At 42.8% G+C, this 24,925-nt stretch overlaps 1 protein-coding gene across 1 annotated transcript in view; it reads left to right on the top strand.

The window, feature by feature from the left end:
- The first annotated feature begins 13,130 nt into the window (after nt 1–13,130).
- Nucleotides 13,131–24,925, top strand: part of LOC126252361 (cytochrome P450 4C1-like) — a 50,521-nt gene continuing 38,726 nt past the window's right edge. The window contains exon 1 of the mRNA XM_049953253.1: nt 13,131–13,370. Within this exon, the coding sequence (XP_049809210.1) occupies nt 13,131–13,370 (240 nt within the window). The remainder of the gene's footprint in view (nt 13,371–24,925) is intronic.

The following is a 24,925-nucleotide window of genomic DNA, read 5'->3' as shown; positions in this document are numbered from 1 at the left end:
GCATGCGTGTCGCCAGCGGTCGGGTGAGTACTGGCTGTCCAGACCTCACTGCTACTCCGTCCCAACTCCCCTAGCTCGACACACGACGACCCGGAAATACTCGATCCCGCTCCAAAGATGGTACCACAGTTCGCGCTATCGATATGCGCTGCTGCTGCCACTCACGGACAGACAAGGCGAGCAAACGTAGTGGCGTCATTGAACACACCAAGAAAACGAGACACCACTATCACTATTACAAGATGCCAAGCTATGAACGGCATCAACGCGAGCCGTACATGGATCAGGGAGTCCAACAGCGTTCAATTTTGAGTCCTCTGCTGTTCCTTACTAATGTGAATGACCTCTCACTTAACGTTCAGCAAGCAGAACTAGTACGTTTTGCAGATGACACGAGTGTTATAAGAAATCCCATTCCAGAAAAAGTTGCTGTAGATATTGTTAAGGATGTCTTTCAAAAAATTATTAAGTGGTTCTCAGGAAATGGACTCTCCCTTAATTTTGAAAAACTCACTATATCCAATTCTGTACACCGAATAGAGTCATACCGACAATTGATGTACCATATAAACAGGGTAGATTTCTCCAAATTATTGGGTCACATTGATGACAACTTGAAATGGAAGAAGCATATTAATGAGCTTCTCAAACAATTAAGTTCAGCTTCTTTCGCTCTCCGTATAATCGCTAGTCTTGGTTATAAACAGATCAGCCTACTAACGTACTTTGAATATTTCCACTCAATAATGTCTTACGGAATAATTTTCTGGGGTAACTCATCACTTAAGCATAAAGTATTGATTGCACAAAAAGAGAGCAGTGAGAATAATTAGTAGTGTTCACCCAAGGACGTCATGTAGGCACCTATTCAAGGAGTTGGGTATTTTAACTGCACTATCTGAGTACATATATTCGCTAATGAAATTCGTTATAAATAATCTATCTCAATTCGCGAAGAACTGTGATGTTCATACGTGCAACACTAGAAGGAAAAATGATCTTCCCTAACCGTTACTGAAGCTGTCAGTTGCTCAAAAAGGAGTACATTATTCAGCAACAAAAATCTTTGATCATTTGACCAACAACATAAAGTATCTGGCAGGTAGCAGATCAAGTTTTAAATCTAGCTTAAAATCATTTATTTTAGACAACTCCTATTTCATGGACGAGTTGCTGTTTCAGACCTGGTAAAAAAAAAAAATGTACCTCTAAATGTAGTTGCATGTGTAGAACAAAAAAATTCAGTAATAAGATATTAGTACTATTCATGTGTGTATATGTATCTTGTAATCTGACTTGTTCCACGTCATATCGATAAAATAATCGTGAAAATGATCTACGGAACATGACATAAATAAACCGAACTAAACTAATTTCAATCTGCATTTCAAATTATCTTAGGTCATGGTTGGAACCAAACGTCAGTAGCAGTAACGATTTTACGGAAGTGTGATATTACGACAGTTGTCTTATGGATAGTAGAAATAACAACAAAATACGCTGACGAAAAAAAAATTTCAACACGAAGAAGGAGCTGTGTGACATAAACGAAAGTCGGTAGGCGTGTTTGAACATCTGAAAGATGCGGTCTACTCAAATTTCGCACCAGTCGCAAATAGTGACACCAGTAGCCCACTATGAGGATGCAAATCAAATTTGCTTTAAAATATACGCTGTAACGGTTGTGAGCTTAATTACCCTTGTGACTGGACGTGGTGAGTTGATTTTGGTCAAAAATGGCTTTAAGGTGACATACACGCCATTATGAACAACTCACTGTGTTTGAACGAGGTCGTGTATAGGACTAGGAGAAGCTATATGTTTCTACTACGACACTGCAGAAATACTTGGCAGTAATGTAGTCACCGTGCGTGATTGCTGTCAGCAGTGTTCACGTGAATGTACTGTCGCAAGAAGACCGGGCTTCGGACGTCCGCCTGACACTACCGAGAGGGAAGGCCATCGTTTTCGGCGAATGGCTTTAGTGCATCGTGCCTCATCTGCAGCAGAAATATGAGTAGCAGTTGACACGACAGTGACACAACGCCTACAAATCGGTTACTTCGAGGACAGCTCCGAGCCAGACGCCCTGTAATAGGCATTCCACTGACCCCAAACCATCGCCCTTTGTGACTTCAGTGGTGTCAAGCGAGAGCTCAACGGAGGACGTTGTGTTTTCTGATGAAAACTGGTTCTGCCTCAGTGCTAATGATGGTCACGTGTTGGTTAAAAGGAGGACAGTTGAGGGCCTGCAGCCAACCCGTCTGGTGTTAGACACATTGGATCTACCTCTCGAGTCATGGTCTGAGGTGTTGGTTGGTTGATTTGGGAGGAGGGACCAAACAGCGAGGTCATCGGTTCCATCAGATGAGGGAAGGATGGGGAAGGAAGTGGGCCATGCCCTTTCCCAAGAACCATCCCGACATTTCCCTGAAGCGATTTAGGGAAATTATGGAAAGCCTAAATCAGCATTGCCAGGCGCAGGTTTTGGGGTGTGGTTTTTGTGACAACAGAAGTGCTCCCTTGGTTATCCTACGAACATTGACTGCAAACGTAAATGTTAGCCTTGTGATTCAACCTGTTGTGCTGCCGTTCATGAATAGCATTCCAGAGTAGGTTTTTCAACAGGCTAACGCTCTTCGAGATACCGCTGTTGTAACTCAACATGCCTCTACACAGTGTCGGCATGTTGCCTTGGCTTGCTTGATTTCCAGACCTGCCTCCAATTGAGCACATACGGGACATTATGGGACGACAATTCCCTGTATTGACCGACCAAGTGACACAGGCACGGAACTCCACCCTACAAACTGACATCCGGCACTTGCACAACACAACGAATGCACATTTGCACACTTGCACTCAACACTCTGGCGGTTACACCGGTTATGAATGTACTACTATTTCACATTTACGATGGCTTATCTCGCTTTTACCTAAACCTGTGATCTTGCAGTGTTAATCGCTTCAATATGTTACCTAAACAAACGCATTCTTAAAAATTCATTAATAATTATTCTGTTGCGATTTTTTATTCCAATCAATCTATTATGAATTCTCATATAACTGGTGGCGCGAAGCGCGCGTAGTCAACGTTGAGTGGAAAAAAGGACAAGGATGTGGTGGGGATAAAAATGTTTTGTATAGTGACGTGACATGTGCCTAATTAATAGATAAGTACATTAAAACAAGGCAAAACAATTTTTCTATGTGTAATTAAATAAAGTAGTTAATAAAAACTCAGATCTGAAGGGCACGTTAACAAAGTAAATTTCAGTATGAATGATGCAGTCCATGATAGTAGATAAGAGTGAATGTTATACTGGCAATACACTATACGTCGCACATTTGCATACATATTTTCATAAATAAAATAAACAGTGCAAAATTACCGAACCTATCTGAGACTTGAAGGAAGTTAACTTCCTTTCAGTGAATAAGGACAGAAATACAGCGAGGGCTCTTACTGTAAGTTAAAAAGAAGGGAGAGGGATGGGGGAAAACAGTCTAGGTACGAAATAACGACAACTGTGTTAGTATTAAATTTTTTTTTACAATACATGAAAAAGAACGAAAATGTTCGATATATAGACTGCTGTGAGTATGTTTTCAACAATTGTTTTTTTTTGTTCCAACCTATCCCTGAAGATGATCTGCAGAGCAAGCTGAAACCAGCTGTTGGTAAATAATAAGTTGTGATCCAGACCGTGTTAGGTTATTTATTGTAGCAAAAGAGCCACGGTCTCTAAGACATGGTGTCAGTTAAGGATTGATTATTAGTTTTACTTGCTAGGCAACCATCTTCAGTTCACTCTTGCTAGACAATGTGCGTGTACGCACAATGTAAGCTGCATCGCCATAATCTGGACGTTTGTCATGTAACATGCTCCCTAATGAGCAAAGTGTTCAATACACTCTTGGTTGTACAGCATCTGTGAAGTTACGAAGTGCGGCTGTGACAAAGCGGTTAGTTTTGCAATAGTTTTAAAGGTGATAAACATGCTTTGAGCAACTTTTTAAATTTTATGCAGTGTCGAAAAGAAATGCAGCATCCTCAAGGAATAGGACATTTATTAAGAAGTGAGGTGACAGATAGTTCATCTTTCTAGGAGTACTTTACAAATTCAGTCACAGTAGAAGATGCTCAAACAGTCGCCTCAATTCAATGTACCTCCCTCTGGCGGCAACACAGGCGCGTATTCTCGAATGCAAACGATGATACAGGTGCCGAACGGTATCCTGCGATGGATTGTTCCAAGCTTCTTGCGCCTTTTGTTACAATTCGGCAATGGTTCATGCACGCCCTGGAGAACGAGTAAGTTCTCGCTAAATCATTTGTCATATGCGGTCAATTGGGAAGAGATCTGGTGATCTTGCTGACCAGGGTTGTTGTACACCACGAAGAGCACGTTGCATTGCAGCAGCCATATGTGGATGCACTCCGCCCTGCGGAAAAAGCGCACCTCCTTCCCGTAGCACAAGCATAACAGCCTGTGCAATGTAGCAGGCGCTGGTTACTCTACCCTGCAGAATCACCAAATTTAATCTTGAGTTGTAAGCGATGCACCCGCCCCACTCGTTCCATAATGCCTGGGACGGCACCTGTGTGTCGTGGGCGAATGCTCCCTAGAAGAGGAAGCTCACTAGGTCTACGGCATACACGTGTACTTCCATCATTCGCTTACAGACAGAATCTACTCTCATCACTGAAGACGACAAAGCGCCATTCCACTCCCCGGTCAACGATTTCACGGCACCAGAGTAACTACGACAGGCGCCGTCGCGGTGTCGATGGTGGCTGGCCAGATTCAAGCAAGTTCTTAGTCCCGCTGCAAAAACAGACGGTTTCCAGCAGTTCCTGATGACACAGCAGGTGCAGTTGCAGGTGCTGAGGAGGACAGTCTGTGCAACCTCTGTTTTGACTCTGCAGGCAGTAACTGTGCTGAGTTTTAACTCTGTTTGCAACGTTAAATCTTGGTTACAACCATGTCCATCGACGAGTACATAATACTGTTGAACAGCTTCAGCCATCTGAGTGGCGTCGCACTGTGGGCCTGCGGAAAAATGGGTGGAAGTACCGACTGACTGCTGCACATGCTGGGCACATTTCGCCCCGACATAACGTTTGGTTGGCCACCGCAGCCTAAACAATGGGTTAAACTTGATATGCGTCTGTACTATGCGGATGTCCAGAACCTGGTTCAAAGGTGTGCCAATGTTCCACAGACCACAGCTGAAAGCAGCGACACACATTGTGCCCAGCATGTGTAGCAGTCAGTCGGTACTTCCACCCAGCTTCCCGCAAGCCCACAATGTGACGTCGCTCAGATGGGTAAAGCTGTTCAACAGTAGTATTTACTCGTCGATGGACATGATTGTACCGAAGAATGAACGTTGCAAACAGTTAAAACTCAGCACAGTTACTGTTTGCAGAGTCAAAACAGAGGGTGCACAGACTGGCCTCCTGAGCACCATCTGACAGCCAATCACTGTCACAAATAAATTACCGACACTGCAACCCATCAATTTGCACGTACCAATTATGCTCTGGTGTCACTGAACGCAATCCTTGTTGATCCTGTATTTTCTTTTCCGCCAATGTACTTTAATCATCGCCGGCCGCGGTGGTCTAGCGGTTCTAGGCGCTCAGTCCGGAACCGCGCGACTGCTACGGTTACAGGTTCGAATCCTGCCTCGGGCATGGATGTGTGTGATGTCCTTAGGTTAGTTAGGTTTAAGTAGTTCTAAGTTCTAGGGGACTGATGACCACAGATGTTAAGTCCCATAGTGCTAAGAGCCATTTGAACCATTTGAACTTTAATCATCGGCGTGTTACACATTGTAACGAGTATATGTGAACATTGCACGCAAGCACACATCTTAATAAGCAGGTTTTACAAATCATTCGCCTGATATCCGAGGACAAACCTCCCGGAAACTTAATAGAAACACGATGACAGGTACTATTTTCATTTATTCCAGGGATCCACTTCCCTGCATATTTACGTCATTTTATGGCATGTGGAAGATTTGTTTTGTCACAATTACGTGTAAGGATTGTCCCTAAAGTAGGGCACATTAGCCGGCCGGAGTTGCCGAGCGGTTCTAGGCGCTACAGTCTGGAACCTCGCGACCACTACGGTCTCAGGTTCGAATCCTGCCTCGGGCATGGATGTGTGTGATGTCCTTAGTTTAGTTAGGTTTAAGTAGTTGTAAGTTCTAGGGGACTGATGACCGCAGCAGTTAAGTCCCATAGTGCTCAGAGCCCTTTGAACCATTTTAGGGCACATTGAACGCGGATGTGCTGTCCATTTCTCTTATAGTGAATAGTCGCTTCGAGGCTTGATACGACGCAACCAACTCTCTAGTGTATGCTAAAGATGTCCGGAACTTTGGCCAGGTGAGTACAGCAACTATAGGTGTGGACGAGGTTTCTGTCTCTGACCGGCCTTACGAGCGAGTCACTGCCCATTGGAAAAACTGACATGTTTAAAGCTAAACCCTGGCAGTTTTTCCTAGCGAGTGACGTACCAATTCATTAGCACATTTGTGTTGCAGGTTTTACATGGGGCCCAAGCTATTCATGGTGGTGACACAACCCGACGATGTCCAAAAGATACTAACGACCAGCTGGCAGCGCGAACGCGATCCGTACTTCATACGTCCACTGAGGGTCTTCGTTGGCGAGGGTCTACTTACCAGCAAGGGAGACGTCTGGAGAAACCACCGCAAGATCATTGAGCCCACATTCCACACCGAGGCAAGTTGGCATAAGACATTGCGATGAGTGTACTGGAGTGCGCTGGCACTAGTAATCCGTTAATACAACCACAGACGAAAACTGTCAAGAATTTGCATCATCATCATCACCTTCATTACACGGTTGAGGTCCTTCGGCCCGTTCTGGCCTCAGTCCATCTTAATCTTGGGCTTTCTGTGTCTCTTCGGCCAATAGATTTATATGACTATTCCATATTTGGAATACTTGTATAGTACATTCTTTCTAAATGCTCTTCCAAGTAATATCTATATTCGTCCGTTTTTCTCATATTTCAAATATTTGTAATTGATTCCATATGTCCTAGTTTCTTATTTTAACAAAGCGTGTAGAGCCCTATGGACTTTCATTTATGCGGTCCTTCCGCTTTAATGTCCACGCTTCACTGACATTTAGAATAACCGGCACTGCCATCATCTTGTACAGCTTCAGCTATGTTTCGGTGCGTGCTGTTTACAGTGCTCTTCGAATAGTTCCATCCATTACCCGGTATCTAATTTATTATTTATATCTGTATTGTAGTCATACTAGGTATCTGCATACTGTCTGGTGCGCCATATTTTTATCTGTAAATTTTTAGCGAGTGAGATACTGTCTCAGATTACGTTGCAGAACCACCTTCGCGGTGTTGTCTCTTGTGCCTACATTATTAAATTTTTGAGCTAGTTCTCAAATTCTGTCCTCCAAAATAACATTTGCTCTTATTGGGAGATACATTGCCTAATATCTGTCTCCATGAGAGATGACAACTTCCAAACTGATTTAAATACAGTCGAACAAATAGCATCAAGCAATAGATTCACTTCTTCCTTAATGGACTACATAATGCATTAAAAAATCCAAGAACTTCGAAATATGGTGTTATGTGTAAATCACTACTGGTAACTTTTTGACCAATGGTAAAAACAACACTTCAGCTTTGAAAAAGAGCAGGATATCGGTATGAATGCGACAGCATGCACTACCAACATATTCCAAAACACCGCGCATAAAAATAGGAGTTTCGGGGCTTATAAATCAACTTCTGTTGGTGATAGGAGAGAATAGTCAAGTGTTTTTGATAGCGCTTGAGCTCTGGACCATTTTTATACCCAGCAGAAGGATCGTCTTACCGTAACTATTCTACTGTACAGGTCAAAGTTTCAATATCAGTTACTTCTTCCAGCTTAGGCAAATGGAGAAAATGGTTTGGTTCTATTTGATTTAGATGTGGTGTACGATGTGCCATAAGGAGCCCATGGAGACACCATTTAGTTCATGGGCGGTTCCTGAGAAAAACCTAAAATAACTTTTTTCATCATTTTTTCGCCGTCAGCAGCGAATATCTAAATAACTAACAGCAACAGATTGCTCAAGTTTTAACAGTATGTTCTCTAGCCCTTCCCGTTTCCAAAAATCTCTACCCGAGCCGCGCATTCCACGAAAGCTATGCTCAGAAAATGGCTGAATGTCTCGAATAACATTGAAAATTTTCTTGATGTCTTTATCCATTTCCGAGACACAGAGATTTTGAGTTACCCTACTTGTACACTTAAAATAAGCAGGCAAAATGTAGTGTGAGACGAAAACGCGGCGCAACACGGAGAAATATGCTGTAAAGTATGTCCGTTATCATCAGTCGGGTTCTGGGAAACCCATGCTGTAGTACTGTAGCATAGGTAAAATTTTTGTGCCCGTAAAATCCGATCTGAATCGTAAAATTAGTTCTGCATTAATTCAATTTCACGTTAAATAACTATCAAAATTGTACTAATTAGTAAAATTCTTTCAATATGACTGACATGCCCCGCTGTACCAGCGAAAGAAGGGAACCAATGGTAAATGCTCCTATCAGAGCACAAAAAAGGCCAACATCTTTTTGTTTAAAAAATTCTGACTGTAAATGGGGTACCAGATGTCTCATTAGATTTTCCTCGGCACCTTTAGAAATTTTGCCAAACTTTTAGCATACCAGCGTATTCGCTCTTTTTTATGCTGAGAGAGAAGGAGTGGCAGTTGGAAAAAGACGGAAAAAGTAATAATACTGGAAAATATTAGAAAATTTTTGTGGTATAGAAAGAGCGAATGATACAATGGCAGTGTGGTAGAAAAATAAGGACACAGTGGCAGTGGAACATAGTCGACAGTGGCAGCACATTGCTGGAAAAAGAGTGAAACATTCTGTACCAGTGGGAGAAGAATAAAGAGAAGAAGAAAGTGGAAGGGGGTGAGATGGATGACAGTCAGTGATCATGAGAGACAGAGTCTATGACACTGACAACAAGGAAGAGAGAGATAATCAGAAGAGACGGCAGCATTTGGAATGAGAGAGTAGCTGTTAGAGAGAGCAAGTGGGAGACAGTGACAATGAGAGAAGACAGTAGGAGCAGTAGTAGTAAGACAGTATACTATTACCTGTATTTAAAAAAAAATGTAATATTATATTTTATCGCTTTTGCTGGTGGCAAAGCTTCTGAAATGGTAAAATGCTGTATAGAAAATTTTTACTTGTGGATAATGAAATTATATATTCCGCCAACCAGAATCAGATTCCCATCAGACCGACGAGAACGTTGAGCGATGGTATTGTTTAGAGGCCAGTGACCGATATCAAAATTAAGCAGTTTGCGTAATTACATTGACCGGATACAAACAGAAAATACCGGTAAAAGAGATCTCAAGGACACTGAAATAAAGTTTTGATAAAGTAATAGCCAATTGAACACTAGTAGCGTTCGGCTGTGGCCACCAAACTATTCGTCGGCAGCTCTCCTTCGCTGCAGCCTGAAAAAATTTTAAAATGTAGCATAATAATTATTTAAGATGTGCAATTAATGAAAAAGGAAAGTATAGTCTTAATTCAAACACGGCTATTGTAATTAAATTAGAGTAATTAATTGCCCAAAAGCCATCGAAAACAAACGAGAGAGAGAGAGAGAGAGAGAGAGAGAGAGAGAGAGAGAGAGATCACAGCTCCTGCTTTTATATAATCCAAAAACAAATTACGGCGACTGCCTGCAACTTGCTTTACAGTGTCTGGAACAGAAAAAAAACCATTCCTTACATTAAATCGTAAGCTTTTCTCCTTACTTTACAGATTTATTTACTCAGAGAAAATTAATTCTTAATGTACTTTAGCCTTAATTAAACGATTGGGGCATGTTCTATTAATTATTCAAAAAACAATATTTCAACAGAACGAGGGAGACCAAGGCTTTAAGACAGGAGACAGTAACAGAAATGCACAAAGATATAATGACAATGAGTTGGGCTGAAAAAATGAGAAACTTACAGCAATGGCTTAGTGTATTTGAGCGATTTACAGTAAGGGTAACTTGTGGGAGTGAGAAGTGTATGTTGAAAAGAGCGCTGATATGATCGCATGCCAATATTTTAGCGAAAATTTTTAAAGGTCTAAGAAAGGTAGGATCAGGCAGCTGATACCCCTCTCGTCAATCACAGTATTTTAAACAGGTGCATATTCGCCTTTTCTGTGCTCGGATAGGAATATTTTCCCTCTCGTTACAGACTCACATTAAACCGTGGGAAATTGTACACAGATTAGCCGAAAAATTATGACCACCTACCTGACTGCCGGTATGCCCACTTTTGGCATGGATAATGGCGGTGACGTGTCATGGCATGGAAGCAATGAGGCCTTGGTAGGTCGTTGGAGGGAGTTGGTATCGTATCTGCACAAACAGGTCACATAATGTCCGTAAATTCTAGGGAGTGAGGCGATGATCTCTGACGTCACGTTCAATCACGTCTCAGATGTGTTCGATTGGCTTCAGACCTGGCTAGATGGGAGGCCAGTACATCAATTGGAACTCGCCGCTGCGTCGCTCGAACAACTCCATCACATTCCAGGCATTGTGACATGGAGCATTGTCTTGTTGAAAAATGTCACTGCCGTAGGGAAACACGATCGTCATGAAGGGATGTAAGTGGTCTGAAACGAATGTTGCCGTAATGGTGCCCTCCACGAGATCCGCTGGGCGCATGGATGCCGTCGTGAATGTTCCCCGGTGCATAACGTAACTGCCGCCAGCTTGTCTCCGACCCGCAATACTGGCGTCAAAGAACTGTTCCACTGGAAGATCATGGATTCGCACCCTCCTATCGGTATGATGAAGAAGGTATCAGGATCCATCAGACCATGCAAAGCTCTACCACTGCGTCACCGTCTGGTGCCTGCTCACGTGCCCATTTCAGTCACAGTTGTCGATGTCGTGATGTAAAATTGGAATGTGCATTGGTCGTCGGCTGTTGAGGCCCATAGTTAGGAGTGTTCGGTGCACTGTGTATTCAGACGCACTTGTACTCTGCCCAGCATTGAAGTCTCATGTTATTTCTGCCACAGTTCACTGTCGTGTTTTACCAGTCTGCCCAGCCTAAGTTGTTCGAGAGCACTGGCCATCCAACGCCACGAAGTCTGGGCGTGGTTTCACGTTGGTTTTGCCACATGTTGAAGACACTCACCACACCACTCTTCAAACATCCGACGAGTCGTGCAGTTTCCGAAATGCTCGTGCCGAGTTTCCTGCCATCACAGTCTGCCCTCGATCAAATTTAGACAGATCGCGGGTACGCTCAATGATGTTACATACAACGTGCGTGTGTCTAGCAGGTGACGCCACTATCACCTGTGCGGGTTTACATCGATAGTATGTCGGTGGTCATAAAGCTCTGGCTGATCATTGTCACCCACCATACATGTTGGAGGATTAGAAATGGAGACTCTACTTTTGCAGACCCCTACTTAAAGAAGGCCACCGTCACAAGGTTCCGCATGATGCCTTACATAATATCCACAAATGGAGGAAGATGAATTACCATGAAGTAAAGGAAATTAAAAAGCAGATGTTCACTTTCTCAAGCTTAGTACTGAATGATCAGACACAGTTCCCTTACTCACCATCACTTCTGACTGCAGATACTGCTAATAATCCCATCCAGACCACTCAGTAAACTATCCCTCCCTCTCGCAGCCCCATTTTTCTTTAATATTTTCCGTATTACAAGTGAGACTAAACAGAAAGTGGAATACTGTAATTACACAAACTAATTTTTTAACATGATAAGGGAAATTATAGTATTTGAGATAAAGGAAAAAATGATGCTACGAGTAGGAGGGACAGTTTACTAAGTAGTCTGGACGGGACTATTAGCAGTATCTGTAATCAGAATGGCGAGCACAGCAACTGTTTCTCATCGTTCAGTACTAAGAAGGAAGAAGTGAACATTTGTTTATTAATGTCCTTCATTTCAAGGCAATTCATCTTCCTCCATTTGTGGGTGTTATGTAAGACTATGTTGGAACTTGTAACTACGGCCTCCTTTAAGCAGGTGGTCTACAAAAGTAGACACTCTTTTTCTGAAATTGTAATCATTTGTTTGTCTGTACATATACATCCCATATCTACAGATCTCCGTCCCGTTTTAATAATTCCTTTACTGTGTGTCGTTTTTTTATGTCTTAGAGTGTATTTATTGTCTTATACACCTGTTGTCATATTTACAAGACATGAATACACATCGAAGACATCGATACAAAATATCAGCCATATTATGTATCTTCGATACGTATTCATATACTGTAATCGACAATAGTTCTATATGAACATAAATATGTTTTTTCGACGAAGACGTGTCACGTAGATTTATATACGTCAGATATATTGTACCACGTAAGTAATGTTATCAGGTACGTACTGACTTCTTTTTCCTTTGCCCTACACTGTACGATATGTACACCTTAATGATTTTCAGTTCAAGATGCACTTTAGAATGGCTAGAAAACCGAAATCATGATTATGTGAAATAACAGAACAGTAATTTACAGTCAAATGGCGCAAATGTCTTTCAAAATATTCTATATGACTGTGATTCCCCATGAAGGAAAAATCGATATCTTCAACGGTTCCGGAAATGTTTGAGGTTAAACTTTTGATGTGTCGACCTGTACTTCGATCAGGAAGGTTGTACAACATTATATGACAATAACGTATAGCGTTAGTGATTAGATGAAATTGATAAACATCTTGGCAGTTAATACTGTACTCTGGAGTGGTATTCTAACCTGGGACCTTGTCTTCCGTGCGCAGTGCCTTCATTGATTGAACTGCCAGGACACGACTCACGAGCATTCCCGCGAAAGGCAAGGTCGAGTTTTGGAATGCCGGCAGTACCGGTCCGGCACACAGTTTTAAGCTCCCAGAAAGTGTCACACTAAGGTCACACTCTGCTGCATAATGGAAGATTCATTCTGGAGATGAAATTATAGTTTTTCTGGTGATTTCAGGAATACTTCGTACCGTAGAGGAGAAAGAGAAGAGACCTAGTATGGGAACTTGTTTTGTGACTCGCTACTATGGCCCGGCAGGTGCTGAGCCGGTTCGTCGACTCATTCAATGAAGGCGCCAGGTTCACGTGCGAAAAGCTGGCGGCGGCTGCGGGAGCCGAGGTTGACGTGTACGGCCCCCTGTTCCATGCGGCCTTGCGGACCTTCACCTCGACCATCGTCGGCATCCAGCTGGACGAGTTAGAGCCAGACCGGCTCAAACAGGCCGAGATCGCGGACGAGGTGAAAGACGGCCTGCAGACCATACAGGTAAATGACGCATAAGGCGCACTTTGCACGATCAGAGCATATCTGGACGGCATTCATTCATGAAATCGAAGGTGAAAAGCAGTAACGGATATTATTAGGTTGGTGCATAAGCTTATAGTGTTTTTGTTTTTGCTTTTTGGTATTGTGGTTGCTACTGATTTATTTATCGATTGTCATTTTTTATTTGTAGTTCATTGTTGCTATTTGAGTTTACATATTATCATTTCGTCATTTTGAGATAGTAAATGTAGCTGTGGACGTTAAAATATGGAAAGCCAATTGGAGAAATCGGAACATTTCCGATATATTCTTCTGTCTGCATTCAACAGAGGGGGGAGACAACAACAAAGGGAGCCAGAAACATTTGCGCCATGGGGTATACCATTGAACAGAGCACGGTAAGAGAATGGTTTTATCTATTTAAGGAGGATCTTCTTTATATTAGTGACTTTTCATTCAGCGCACTAATCCACAATGATTGACGTCAGTGAATTTAAGAACTGTGATCATTCCACCTCTGTGCGACATTGGCATTCAGTGGGGAAGGTCCAATATTTGGGCGTATGGGTACCGCATGCTCTAAGCCAAAATCTCAAAAATGAGTGAGTGGCCATATGTGCATATCTGCTTGCTACTCGTCAATTTGCTCGTGAACAACACCGGCCGCCCTATCGTGCATCATTAGTAGTGATAATAAATGGTGTCTTTATGATAACAAGAGGAAAAGAAAGGAATTGTTGAATCCAAACAAAGCAGAAATTCCCCGTACAAAGACCTTCGAGCACCCACGGAACATAATATCATGCATCTGGTGGATGAGCAACGGTGTGGTATACTACGAGTGGCTTCCCTGAGGTGTAACCATCACTGCTGACATTTGTTGTCAACAAATGAGGCGTCTTGCAGACACAGCTCAAGAACAACGAGCAGGATGACTGCGTGAAGTGATGCTACTTCACGATAGCACCCGCCCGCATTCTGCTTGACTGACAAAAAGCGCTATATAGGAGACTGGTTGGGAAGTCATACCGCACCCACCTTATTCACCTGATCTTGTACCCTCAGATGTTCACCTTTCCCGGCCTCTATTGCACAGCCTTCGAGGAACTTTCTTACCGGATGAAAATGTGCCTGGAACATGGCTCGACGAGTTCTTCGCCACAAAAACACGTGATTTCTGAAAAGTTAGCCCAGACTTGGCAGACTGTTTGTTGTAAATAGTGAAGGAGGATATTTTATTGAGAAAAATCTCTGTTATGTATATCTGTTTTATTTACGAAACTTATGGAAAAACGCTGCGAACTTATGCACCAACCTAATAGATTCAAAGTTTCTTCATGAAAGTCCTATATTTTCACCCAGTTTATAATCCTGTATTCTAAGCGTGTATCATCTAGCACCGAAAGTATCGCATATTATCGTCATAAATTTTTTACATACATTTGATTTCGGAGTTGAAATGATTAAATGTTGGTACGGGATATCAATGTTTTTCTTCAAATGCTAAAACGCACTGTGTCTAGCTTCCATCAGCCACTGTACATGTTGTTCTACTGTTCCATATTGTTGAGTGGTACTTAAGTAAATAAATTAGTGAAATCAAAGTGAACTAGAAATTAGAATATAAATGAAAAACTTGGTTTAGTTTAGAGAGTTACATACTCGCAAACAGCGGGCAGAACAGCAGAACAGAAGAGACAATGACCGTGAAATCAGCAAGTTCCACATAAGCGGGCGCTGTCGATTCAGCCGTCAGGGCATCGCCCGACCGGCTCACGTGTTTTTCAGTTGTCACATGTGAGCAAAGGCCCTCGCCTACATTCCAAGAGCCAATGACCGACGTTAAGAAGATTCTTCGAGGAGCTTCTCAACGTGACAGAGGAGGCAATGACCGTGAAGTCATTCACCTCCAGTAAACTGAAGTGAATAAATACGTGAGACGCAGTGGGCCAGACAGACGGAGACAGAGACGGAGACGGAGCCGAGAGACGGAGAAGACGAAGAAGTGAAGAAGCGTAGCAGTAGTTTTCAGTCAGTTTCGGTGCTGAAGACCGTCATGCAAGAAGAGTCTGCATCATGCACAGACGAACCAAGTCCGCCGCTGTAATGGAATAGCAAGCAGCAGCCGCGGCGCCAGAAGACAGAAGTTAAAAGGTATTTGAAGTCTGATTTTTACGTACCCGGGTGACTCGTGAGGACGGGAAGGAGACGGCCTCACCTCAGCAGTCCCCTGTGAGCTGGGATGAAGACCTGACAGCCGAAGACTGGCAAGCGGGAGTCCGTGGTTCGAGTCCGGGACACTGGCCTTGCCCCGCCGCGCCGGTCCGCTGGTCGATGCACAACACACGCGGCTGCTTAGAGAAGAGAAACACTGGGACGCCACATCCAAGGTATCACCATCCGATGCACGACTTCGCTCGCAATAATTAAACGGGCCACCTCGCGCTGCGCGTCTCCAGTCAACTGGGCGAGACGGCGACACGAGATACACACCGCTACGCGTAATCAGACGCCGCCGCCGCCGCCGCCGCCGCCGCTGCCGCAGCAAAAGACTTCACAAACGACACAGCTGCCGCTCTCCGAACCAGAACATTCAGTAAGATACAGTTGTACAAATCTTCAATAAAAGTTATATAAAAATGATGTTTCATTCGACCTCATACCCGAGCCAAGGAAGAACCCACCCTGCCCACATGTTGTTAAGAGAGAAAAGTTAATTTATTTAATATTTTCACCCTGACAGAATGCTTTAGAATGCTCATCCTGACAATTGACAGCATCAAAAGAGAAAACCCAGTTACATTTAGTGACAGAAGTGTCACATTTAGTATCACAACTGTTACATTTGGTGTCAGAGAAAAAACCCTTGGCTCAATATGAGGTGTGAATGACAGTCACTAATGGTCGACAGTTAGTATTGTTTAATGTGAGAAAGGATAGATGTTGCATAGACAGTCGTAATATTTTTTTATTTAGAAGGGTATTCTCTCTCATAATTTAAGAGTTTGTCGGAAATATTTAAACATCTTTTGAATTCATTGTGTAACTAATAGTTTGTAAAATGATGACACGAAATCGTACAAAGTCAGAGTCAGCACCACAAGCGGTTTCTACTGATAAAGCTATTCAGAGCTTAGTTAATCAAATAGCACAGCTTAAAAATGATAATAATGCATTAGTTAAACAGTTGTGTGAGGTTAGGCAAACCAGTTCAATCCCTCCCACCCTAGATTCCTCAGAAGCAGCCTTAGTAACTCCTTTTTCAGGTAAACCTGGCGAAGACATAACAGCCTTTTTTGATGATTTAGTAGCAGCTGCAAAGTTAGGATCATGGTCAGATGAACAGCTCTTACAAATGACAAAGTTAAGATTGACAGGAGAGGCTAAAGCACACGTGTTATACCCTGAAGAATTATGGAATGCTCCAACATTTGAGGAATTGAAGAAAGGATTGCTTAAACGTTTTCAAAAACAGAACAGCTGTAGATTTTATAGGGAACAGTTAAACACTATCACTCAGAGGCAAAACGAGTCGTTAGAAAGCTTTGTAGATAGGATTAGAAAAGTTAATATTAACACCTATCAGTTGACAACTAGTAATGAAGCAAATACAGTTGCCCAAGCTTTAGTTAACAACTGGATACTTAAATTTGGCGTACCTGAAGCTATTATCACAGATCAGGGATCTAATTTTATGTCTGAATTAATGAAACAGCTATGCCACTTACTAAAAATACGTAAATTACGCACAACTCCGTCACATCCTCAGTGCAACGGGCGCACAGAAAGAGTTCATCGGACAATTGGCAAGATGCTTAGTTATTATATTAACGAACAACATTCTAATTGAGATACGTATTTACCAATAATCGTGTCGGTATACAACGCCAAAACGCATGAAGCAACTGGCATGTCACCTTATGAAGTGGTCTATGGGAGAAAAATGCCGTCCCCTTTTGATGTAATCAGGCAGAAAAACGGAAAAGACGGAGAAACAGTAAGAGATTTCAGTCGAATGATGAAGTATGTATGGAAAAAGGTTCAAAAATCTAATACAAAGGCTTTGGAACGACAGGAAAGATTAGGTAATACCCAAGCTAAATATCCAAATTACAAAATCGGTCAGTGGGTGATGATTTCAACTCCATACATTGCGAAAGGGAAAACGAAGAAATTTGTAACAAACTACAGAGGTCCTTATCAAATTATTGAGATCACATCACCAGTCAACGTTAAATTGCAACTGCCCACCCGAACTACCATTGTCCATGCAAGTCGTTTAAGACCTTTTAAGGGCGCTCTAGATGTAATTCCTTCAACAATAGTGTCTACTTTTCCGAAGGGTGGAGGAAGTTCCCGTAAAGGAAAAAGAGTGGCCACGCCAGCACAACATACAGACATGGCACCATACAATCTTCGATCAAGGGTGCGAATGTCCTAGTGGAATCTTAGTAGACTGTGGATAATATACAAATGTGAATAATTAATTCATGATGATGGTTTATTTTTTTAAGAAAGAAAAGTTGAACGTAGAAACATGTAGATCTTGTAGTTAACAATGTATTCCTTCTTTTCTTGGTTTTTGTTTTTACTAGGTTGGTAGGTTCATAACCATGTTGTTTGCTTTTTTCAGAAAACGCCATGCAAGCATTTCCTACACAAAACCTGTCCTACCTCAATGACATTTTTGAACCTTTTTCCATACATACTTCATCATTCGACTGAAATCTTCTGAAGTCATTAGATATGTTCATAAACTCGCAGCAAGGCAAAATTGATGCCAATGTTATGATGCAACATGTTTTAAAGTTAAAAAGTGAACACCAACTAAAATTATAATCCTAGGAACGGGTATATCTGGAACCTTTGTGTTGGTGTTTCTGCTTTGTACAGTTTTCTTTTATTTAAGACGAAAAAATAAGCCAAATAATAATATACCACTTCATCAAATCCCTGTTAATTGCATACCACACTCTTAACTGGTGTACTTCAGTAGTTACTTTTGAGCATTAGCGTATTAATTTTGTTTATTGTACTTCATTCTTTATTAAACAGTCTCTTGTTAAAATAAACAATACTGTAGAATAGATATTCTTGCATTCATATAGGGTTGATTAAACACGTGTTGCTATGTAACTTTCTAAGTGAATAATCTATTTTTGTTTATTCATTGTCATCAAGATTTGTTACACTTATTACAACGATTTATGTGTACACTATGTGATTCATGACCGTACAGTGCTTTAGTAAAGTGATAAAGTATTTTCAACATACTTAATGTGAAGCGTGTGTAATCTTCTAAGTCGAGAGTTTTCATTGCTTATGTTAGTGCTTTTGCCGTTTGAAGAGTGGAGGAATGTTGAGTGGTAAATTCGAGGGCGAATTTCTCCAAAGGGTGGAGGAATGTTGAGTGGTACTTAAGTAAATAAATTAGTGAAATCAAAGTGAACTAGAAATTAGAATATAAATGAAAAACTTGGTTTAGTTTAGAGAGTTACATACTCGCAAACAGCGGGCAGAACAGCAGAACAGAAGAGACAATGACCGTGAAGTCAGCAAGTTCCACATAAGCGGGCGCTGTCGATTCAGCCGTCAGGGCATCGCCCGACCGGCTCACGTGTTTCTCAGTTGTCACATGTGAGCAAAGGCCCTCGCCTACATTCCAAGAGCCAATGACCGACGTTAAGAAGATTCTTCGAGGAGCTTCTCAACGTGACAGAGGAGGCAATGACCGTGAAGTCGTTCACCTCCAGTAAACTGAAGTGAATAAATACGCGAGACGCAGTGGGCCAGACAGACGGAGACGGAGACGGAGACGAGAGACGGAGAAGACGAAGAAGTGAAGAAGCGTAGCAGTAGTTTTCAGTCAGTTTCGGTGCTGAAGACCATCATGCAAGAAGAGTCTGCATCATGCACAGATGAACCAAGGCCGCCGCTGTAATGGAATAGCAAGCAGCAGCCGCGGCGCCAGAAGACAGAAGTTAAAAGGTATTTGAAGTCTGATTTTTACGTACCCGGGTGACTCGTGAGGACGGGAAGGAGACGGCCTCACCTCAGCAGTCACCTGTGAGCTGGGATGAAGACCTGACAGCCGAAGACTGGCAAGCGGGAGTCCGTGGTTCGAGTCCGTGACACTGGCCTTGCTCCGCCGCGCCGGTCCGCTGGTCGACGCACAACACACGCGGCCGCTTAGAGAAGAGAAACACTGGTACGCCACATCCAAGGTATCACCATCCGATGCACGACTTCGCTCGCAATAATTAAACGGGCCACCTCGCGCTGCGCGTCTCCAGTCAATTGGGCGAGACGGCGACACTAGATACACACCGCTACGCGTAATCAGACGCCGCCGCCGCCGCCGCCGCCGCTGCCGCAGCAGAAGACTTCACAAACGACACAGCTGCCGCTCTCCGAACCAGAACATTAAGTAAGATACAGTTGTACAAATCTTCAATAAAAGTTATATAAAAATGATGTTTCATTCGACCTCATACCCGAGCCAAGGAAGAACCCACCCTGCCCACATGTTGTTAAGAGAGAAAAGTTAATTTATTTAATATTTTCACCCTGACAGAATGCTTTAGAATGCTCATCCTGACAATTGACAGCATCAAAAGAGAAAACCCAGTTACATTTAGTGACAGAAGTGTCACATTTAGTATCACAACTGTTACAATATTCAGTGGTCTGGTGCTACTCTGTAGTCAAGCGAGTAACCCAAAAAAATTGATTGCAGAAAAAGTGAGACACCCAGAACGGGAGGAGGGAACGAAATGAAACTTCATAGGTTGATAAGATATATGAGGTTATTTCAGTGATTACAAAATCGAATCAAATAAACAAAGAATATGGTAATATGAGCATCCTTATTAGTGTGACGTCGCTCCCCCTATGTCCTGGAAGCATTCGCTGATTCGGTTGTGATGGGTGTCACAAAGCCGTTGGGTTCCCTCAAGAAGTAAGCTGGCGCACAGCTATTGGTATGCTGGATACTGATACTGAGACGGAGCTGGCGTCCGAGAGCTGGTAAGCAATATTCTAAAGGGGACAGATGCTGATCTGACTGACCGTGGGAGTACTCCAACACCACGCAGAGAGCTAATAGAGACGCGCACTGTATGTGGACGAGCGCTATCCTCTTAAACAATTGTCTCACGATACTGTCACATTTGAAGTAACAAATGAGGACACAGTATATTCATGACGCACCATAGTGCAGTCTGAGTTCAGTCAATCACAACGAGCCGTAACCTGAAATCGTGCCTGATTGTTCGCTACACTATGACAACAGGAGTAACATTACTGTGCCTCTACAAAACAACGAAACAATGAAGACTCGCCCCCAAAATTTTCCGCCATATTCGTAGACAACGGTCATACGGGATAGTGCAGAACTGCGAGTCATCCCTGTACACAGTGGGACGCCATTCATCAGCAGTCCATGCTTCCCAGTCAAGGCATCACTCGAAACATATGTGATGTTAACGGAACCCTGTAATGGGACAGTATTTCCTCAATACTGATGCTGATAGTCCTCGACCAACGGTACGGGATAGGACAAAATGTTTCATGGAGTCCATGGGGTACTCCCGGATGGCAAGCGCAGATGTGAAGGGTTTACGAAGTGCTTGGTACAGAGTTTGGCGACCCTCTCTTGTGGTGGTCAGACGTGGTCGACTGGAACCTTGATGACGATTATGCCTTCCCTCACGTTCCCATGGAACCCACCGTCGGGCCACTGTCACATGGTAATGCCCCGCAGATCCTGACCCACAATGAGGTCCCTTTAAAACTATCAAGTGCTTATAACGCTGTTTTACACTCTTTGTTTCACACGCGTACGCAACATCTCTTTGACCTCACAGTGTCACTCAATATCTGATGCTCCTGACGCCTATTATATTTCTTACCAGACCTGGTAACAATACCAGATAAGAACAACACTAGCACTCTCTAATGGACGTTCCACCTGTTACAGAGAATTGCAGCTCTAATCATTTACATATCCACCGATGGTGTGTAAGTGCTCAAATTAAAGTTGACATTCGACTATGTACACTGAAGAGCCAAGGAAACTGATATACCTGCCTAATATCGTGTAGGGCCTCCGCGAGCACGCGGAAGTGCCGCAACACGACGTGGCATGGACTCGACTTATGTCCGAAATAGTGCTGGAGAGAACTGACACCATGCACCCTGCAGGGCTGTCCATAAATGTGTAAGAGTACGAGGGGATGGAGATCTCTTCTGAACAGCACGTTGCAAGGCATCCCAGATATGCTCAATAATACTCATTGCTGAGCAGTCTGGTGGCCAGCGGAAGTGTTTAAACTCAGAAGAGTGATCCTGTAGCCATTGTGTAGTAATTCTAGACGTGTGGGGTATCGCCTTGTCCTGCTGCAATTGCTCAAGTCCGCCACAATACACAATGGACATGAATGGATACAGGTTATCAGACAGGATGCTTACGTACGTGTCAGCTGTCAGAGTCTTATCTAGTCGTATCAGGGGTCTCATATCACTACAGCTGCACACGCCCCACATCATTACAGAGCCTCCACCACCTTGAACAATCCCCAGCTGACGTGCAGGGTCTATGGATTCATGAGGTTGTCTCCATACCCGTACATGTCCGTCTGCTCGATACAATTTGAAACGAGACTCGTTCGACGAAGCAACATGTTTCTACTCATCAACAGTCCGATGTCGGTGTTGACGGGCCCAGACAAGGCGTAAAGCTTTGTGTCGTGCACTCATGAAGGGTACACGAGTGGGCCTTCGGCTCCAAAAACTCATATCGATGATGTTTCGCTGAATGGTTCGCACACTGACACTTGTTGATGGTCAGGCACTGAAATCTGCAGCAATTTGCGGAAGGGTTGGCACTTTTGTCACGTTGAACGATTCTCTGCAGTCGTCGTTCGTCGCGTTCTTGCAGGATCTTTTACCGGCCGCAGCGATGTCGGAGATCTGATGTTTTACCGGATCCCTGATATTCACAGTACGTTCGTGAAATGGTCGTACGGGAAAATCCCCACTCCATCGCTGTCACGGAGATGCTGTGTCCCATTGCTTATGTGCCGACAATAACACCACGTTCTAACTCACTTAAATCTTGATAACCTGCCATTGTAGCAGCAGTTACCGATCTAACAACTGCACCGGGAACTTGCTGTCTTATATAGGCGTTCCCGAACGCAGCGCCATGTTCTGCCTGTTTACATATCTCTGTGTTTGAATACGCATGCCTACAATAGTTTCTTTAGCGCTTCAGTGTATCTTGGGTGCTTCACTGTTTTTGTTGGCACTGTATGTCACATTTCAATCCGTCAAAAGATCTTTCTAACATTGAAAACTACTTGTGCTGAGTGTATCACGAAATGTGTGGTTTTTAGAGTACTATGCTTGTGTGCAATTGCACAACTAAGTAGAATTTCTTTAGAATGCAGTATCTCTTTGGTCACGATTCAACGTTCCATCGTGATCGTAATCACTAAAGACAGTACCCAGGAAGAACTGCATAAGCACAGAGGGAATTAACTAAGGACTTTTCTGAATAAATCGTACCATTCTGTAAGATGAAGAGAAGAATTATTAATTGAGGAAGGAATTAATTTTAGAGTTTAGCGGTCGATCTACATCAGAATAATTACAGAGGTGCAGGGGAAATTGTCCGTAGTCATTATAAAAAGCCATCCGGGCGTTCTCTTGGTGTAGAGAAACCAAGGAAACCCTAAATTATAATGAATAGACGCAGATTCAGGCCCTGCTCGTACGGAGCACAGCTCCATTCCCTTAGTCAGTCTGGCACCCTGTACCGAACGAAACAATTATGTATTGGTTAAAAACACTTAAAGTAATGTGGTGTAGTTTTTGCTAATGTATGGACGGCATGAATCGGTATCTACTCTAACAAGTAGAGAGATCTGTGCAAGTCTGCCTTGGACTCATACTAGTTCATGGGTTTGCTGAGGAATTGGGACAACTGAGCGTAATGTGCTCGAACAGTTTGGTCGCATTTACAAAAGTGAATCGCGTTTTTAGTTTATAGAATGCAAATATTACAAGAAAAGACACTATATACATTCTAAGCGATGAATTTCTAAACTGAAAGCAGTAAATACGACGTCCGTGATGCAACAGGAACATGAACCTGAGGAACAATGTCCGAAAGCGAAAAGAAAAAAAAAGTGCAAAAAAACACACGTTTGGAATATGGTACAGATCAAGCTTACCTATCAAATCTATAGCACAATTAGGCTTTTCATTTTTAAAGGATCGGGATAGTCGTGTTGTAATGATAATGAAACAGGTAAAAAATGGAAAGTTGCTGCCCGTCCTTACCGTGGCATTGCAGATTACTCGATAATCATATTTGTTGCATCAATTAAATGAGAAAGACTGTCACAAAAAAGGTTAAATGCTCCTTCTCATCCATTGCCCGATAATAATGACAATGTCAGGACTGTAATTTATATTTGTTTAAAAGTTGGTGTGAGAATATCGGTATCTTATCTTTCGATCCAGGCTTCAGTTAATGCTCTTGTTCCTCGAATCTTTTTCTCCACTATAGTGTTGCAATAAATCAAGTCATCGTCGTCCGTGGTCTATGTAGACATGTAAAGGCGGTAATGGAGTTGTCAAGCGTGCGGTTGCGAGTACGTCTGTAGGCCACTTATGCAGCCAGATCTCGAACCGTTAGCTCCCCGTTCCACACTCTCCACTTTCTACATCCGCTCTTCTGTAATGCTGTGGGACTATGAACTTTAGTGAAAGGTGAAAGACCATTTAAGCGGACCCTTAGGGTGAACTGTTAATGAAGACCTTCACTCATCTGCTGTTAGCATGAAAAACACGCACCACGAATAGGGTTACCTTCAAATTGTGCGCAACTAAAGCTTACGATCCTTCACAATGAACAATGAGAGTAGAATACAAATTACGGTAACCTAATTACAAACGAAACATTATGCAGTGCTTTTCTGGAATATTTTACGTACACCGAGAAGAAGCAGACTATAACCTATAGTCTCTGGGGTGTATAGAAACTAAGAGGATGGGAAAGTAAATTTCATCCTCAGTACTCCACACCAGATTATTCTGGTACCGATATTTTTGACTCGTGCAGCATGTCGCACGCTGTCGATTGCCAATACAAACACATTAAATTGTTCACGAGACTGTCTTTCACGTGTAGCGTAACAGAGCCTCCGTACTGGGCGAATTATTGGCATATATGCTCCAGTAATTAGTAATACTTCACTTTGATTTCCACGTAATCATTGCGGGTTTACCCAGACCTCACAAGTTCTGCAAGCAATAAATTTCGTAGATAGGATTCTGTCGATACAAAATTCAGCTCTAGGAGTAAACTGCTGTGTTCCGTATTTTCACAAAAATCTCCAGCTGCAGTAGCAACATTATCTTTGATGCGCAACTCTCGATTACGGTTATGTTTCTAATGTGCCCCGTACGAGCTGGTGTGGTGGTACGCACATTTTAGTCGCTTCCGGGAGAAGCAACGTTCAAATTTCCGTCTAGCCACCCATATCAAA

Source organism: Schistocerca nitens, chromosome 4 (assembly GCF_023898315.1).
Source record: "Schistocerca nitens isolate TAMUIC-IGC-003100 chromosome 4, iqSchNite1.1, whole genome shotgun sequence".
Classification (NCBI taxonomy): domain Eukaryota; kingdom Metazoa; phylum Arthropoda; class Insecta; order Orthoptera; family Acrididae; genus Schistocerca; species Schistocerca nitens.
This window is presented reverse-complemented; position numbering and strand designations above follow the sequence as displayed.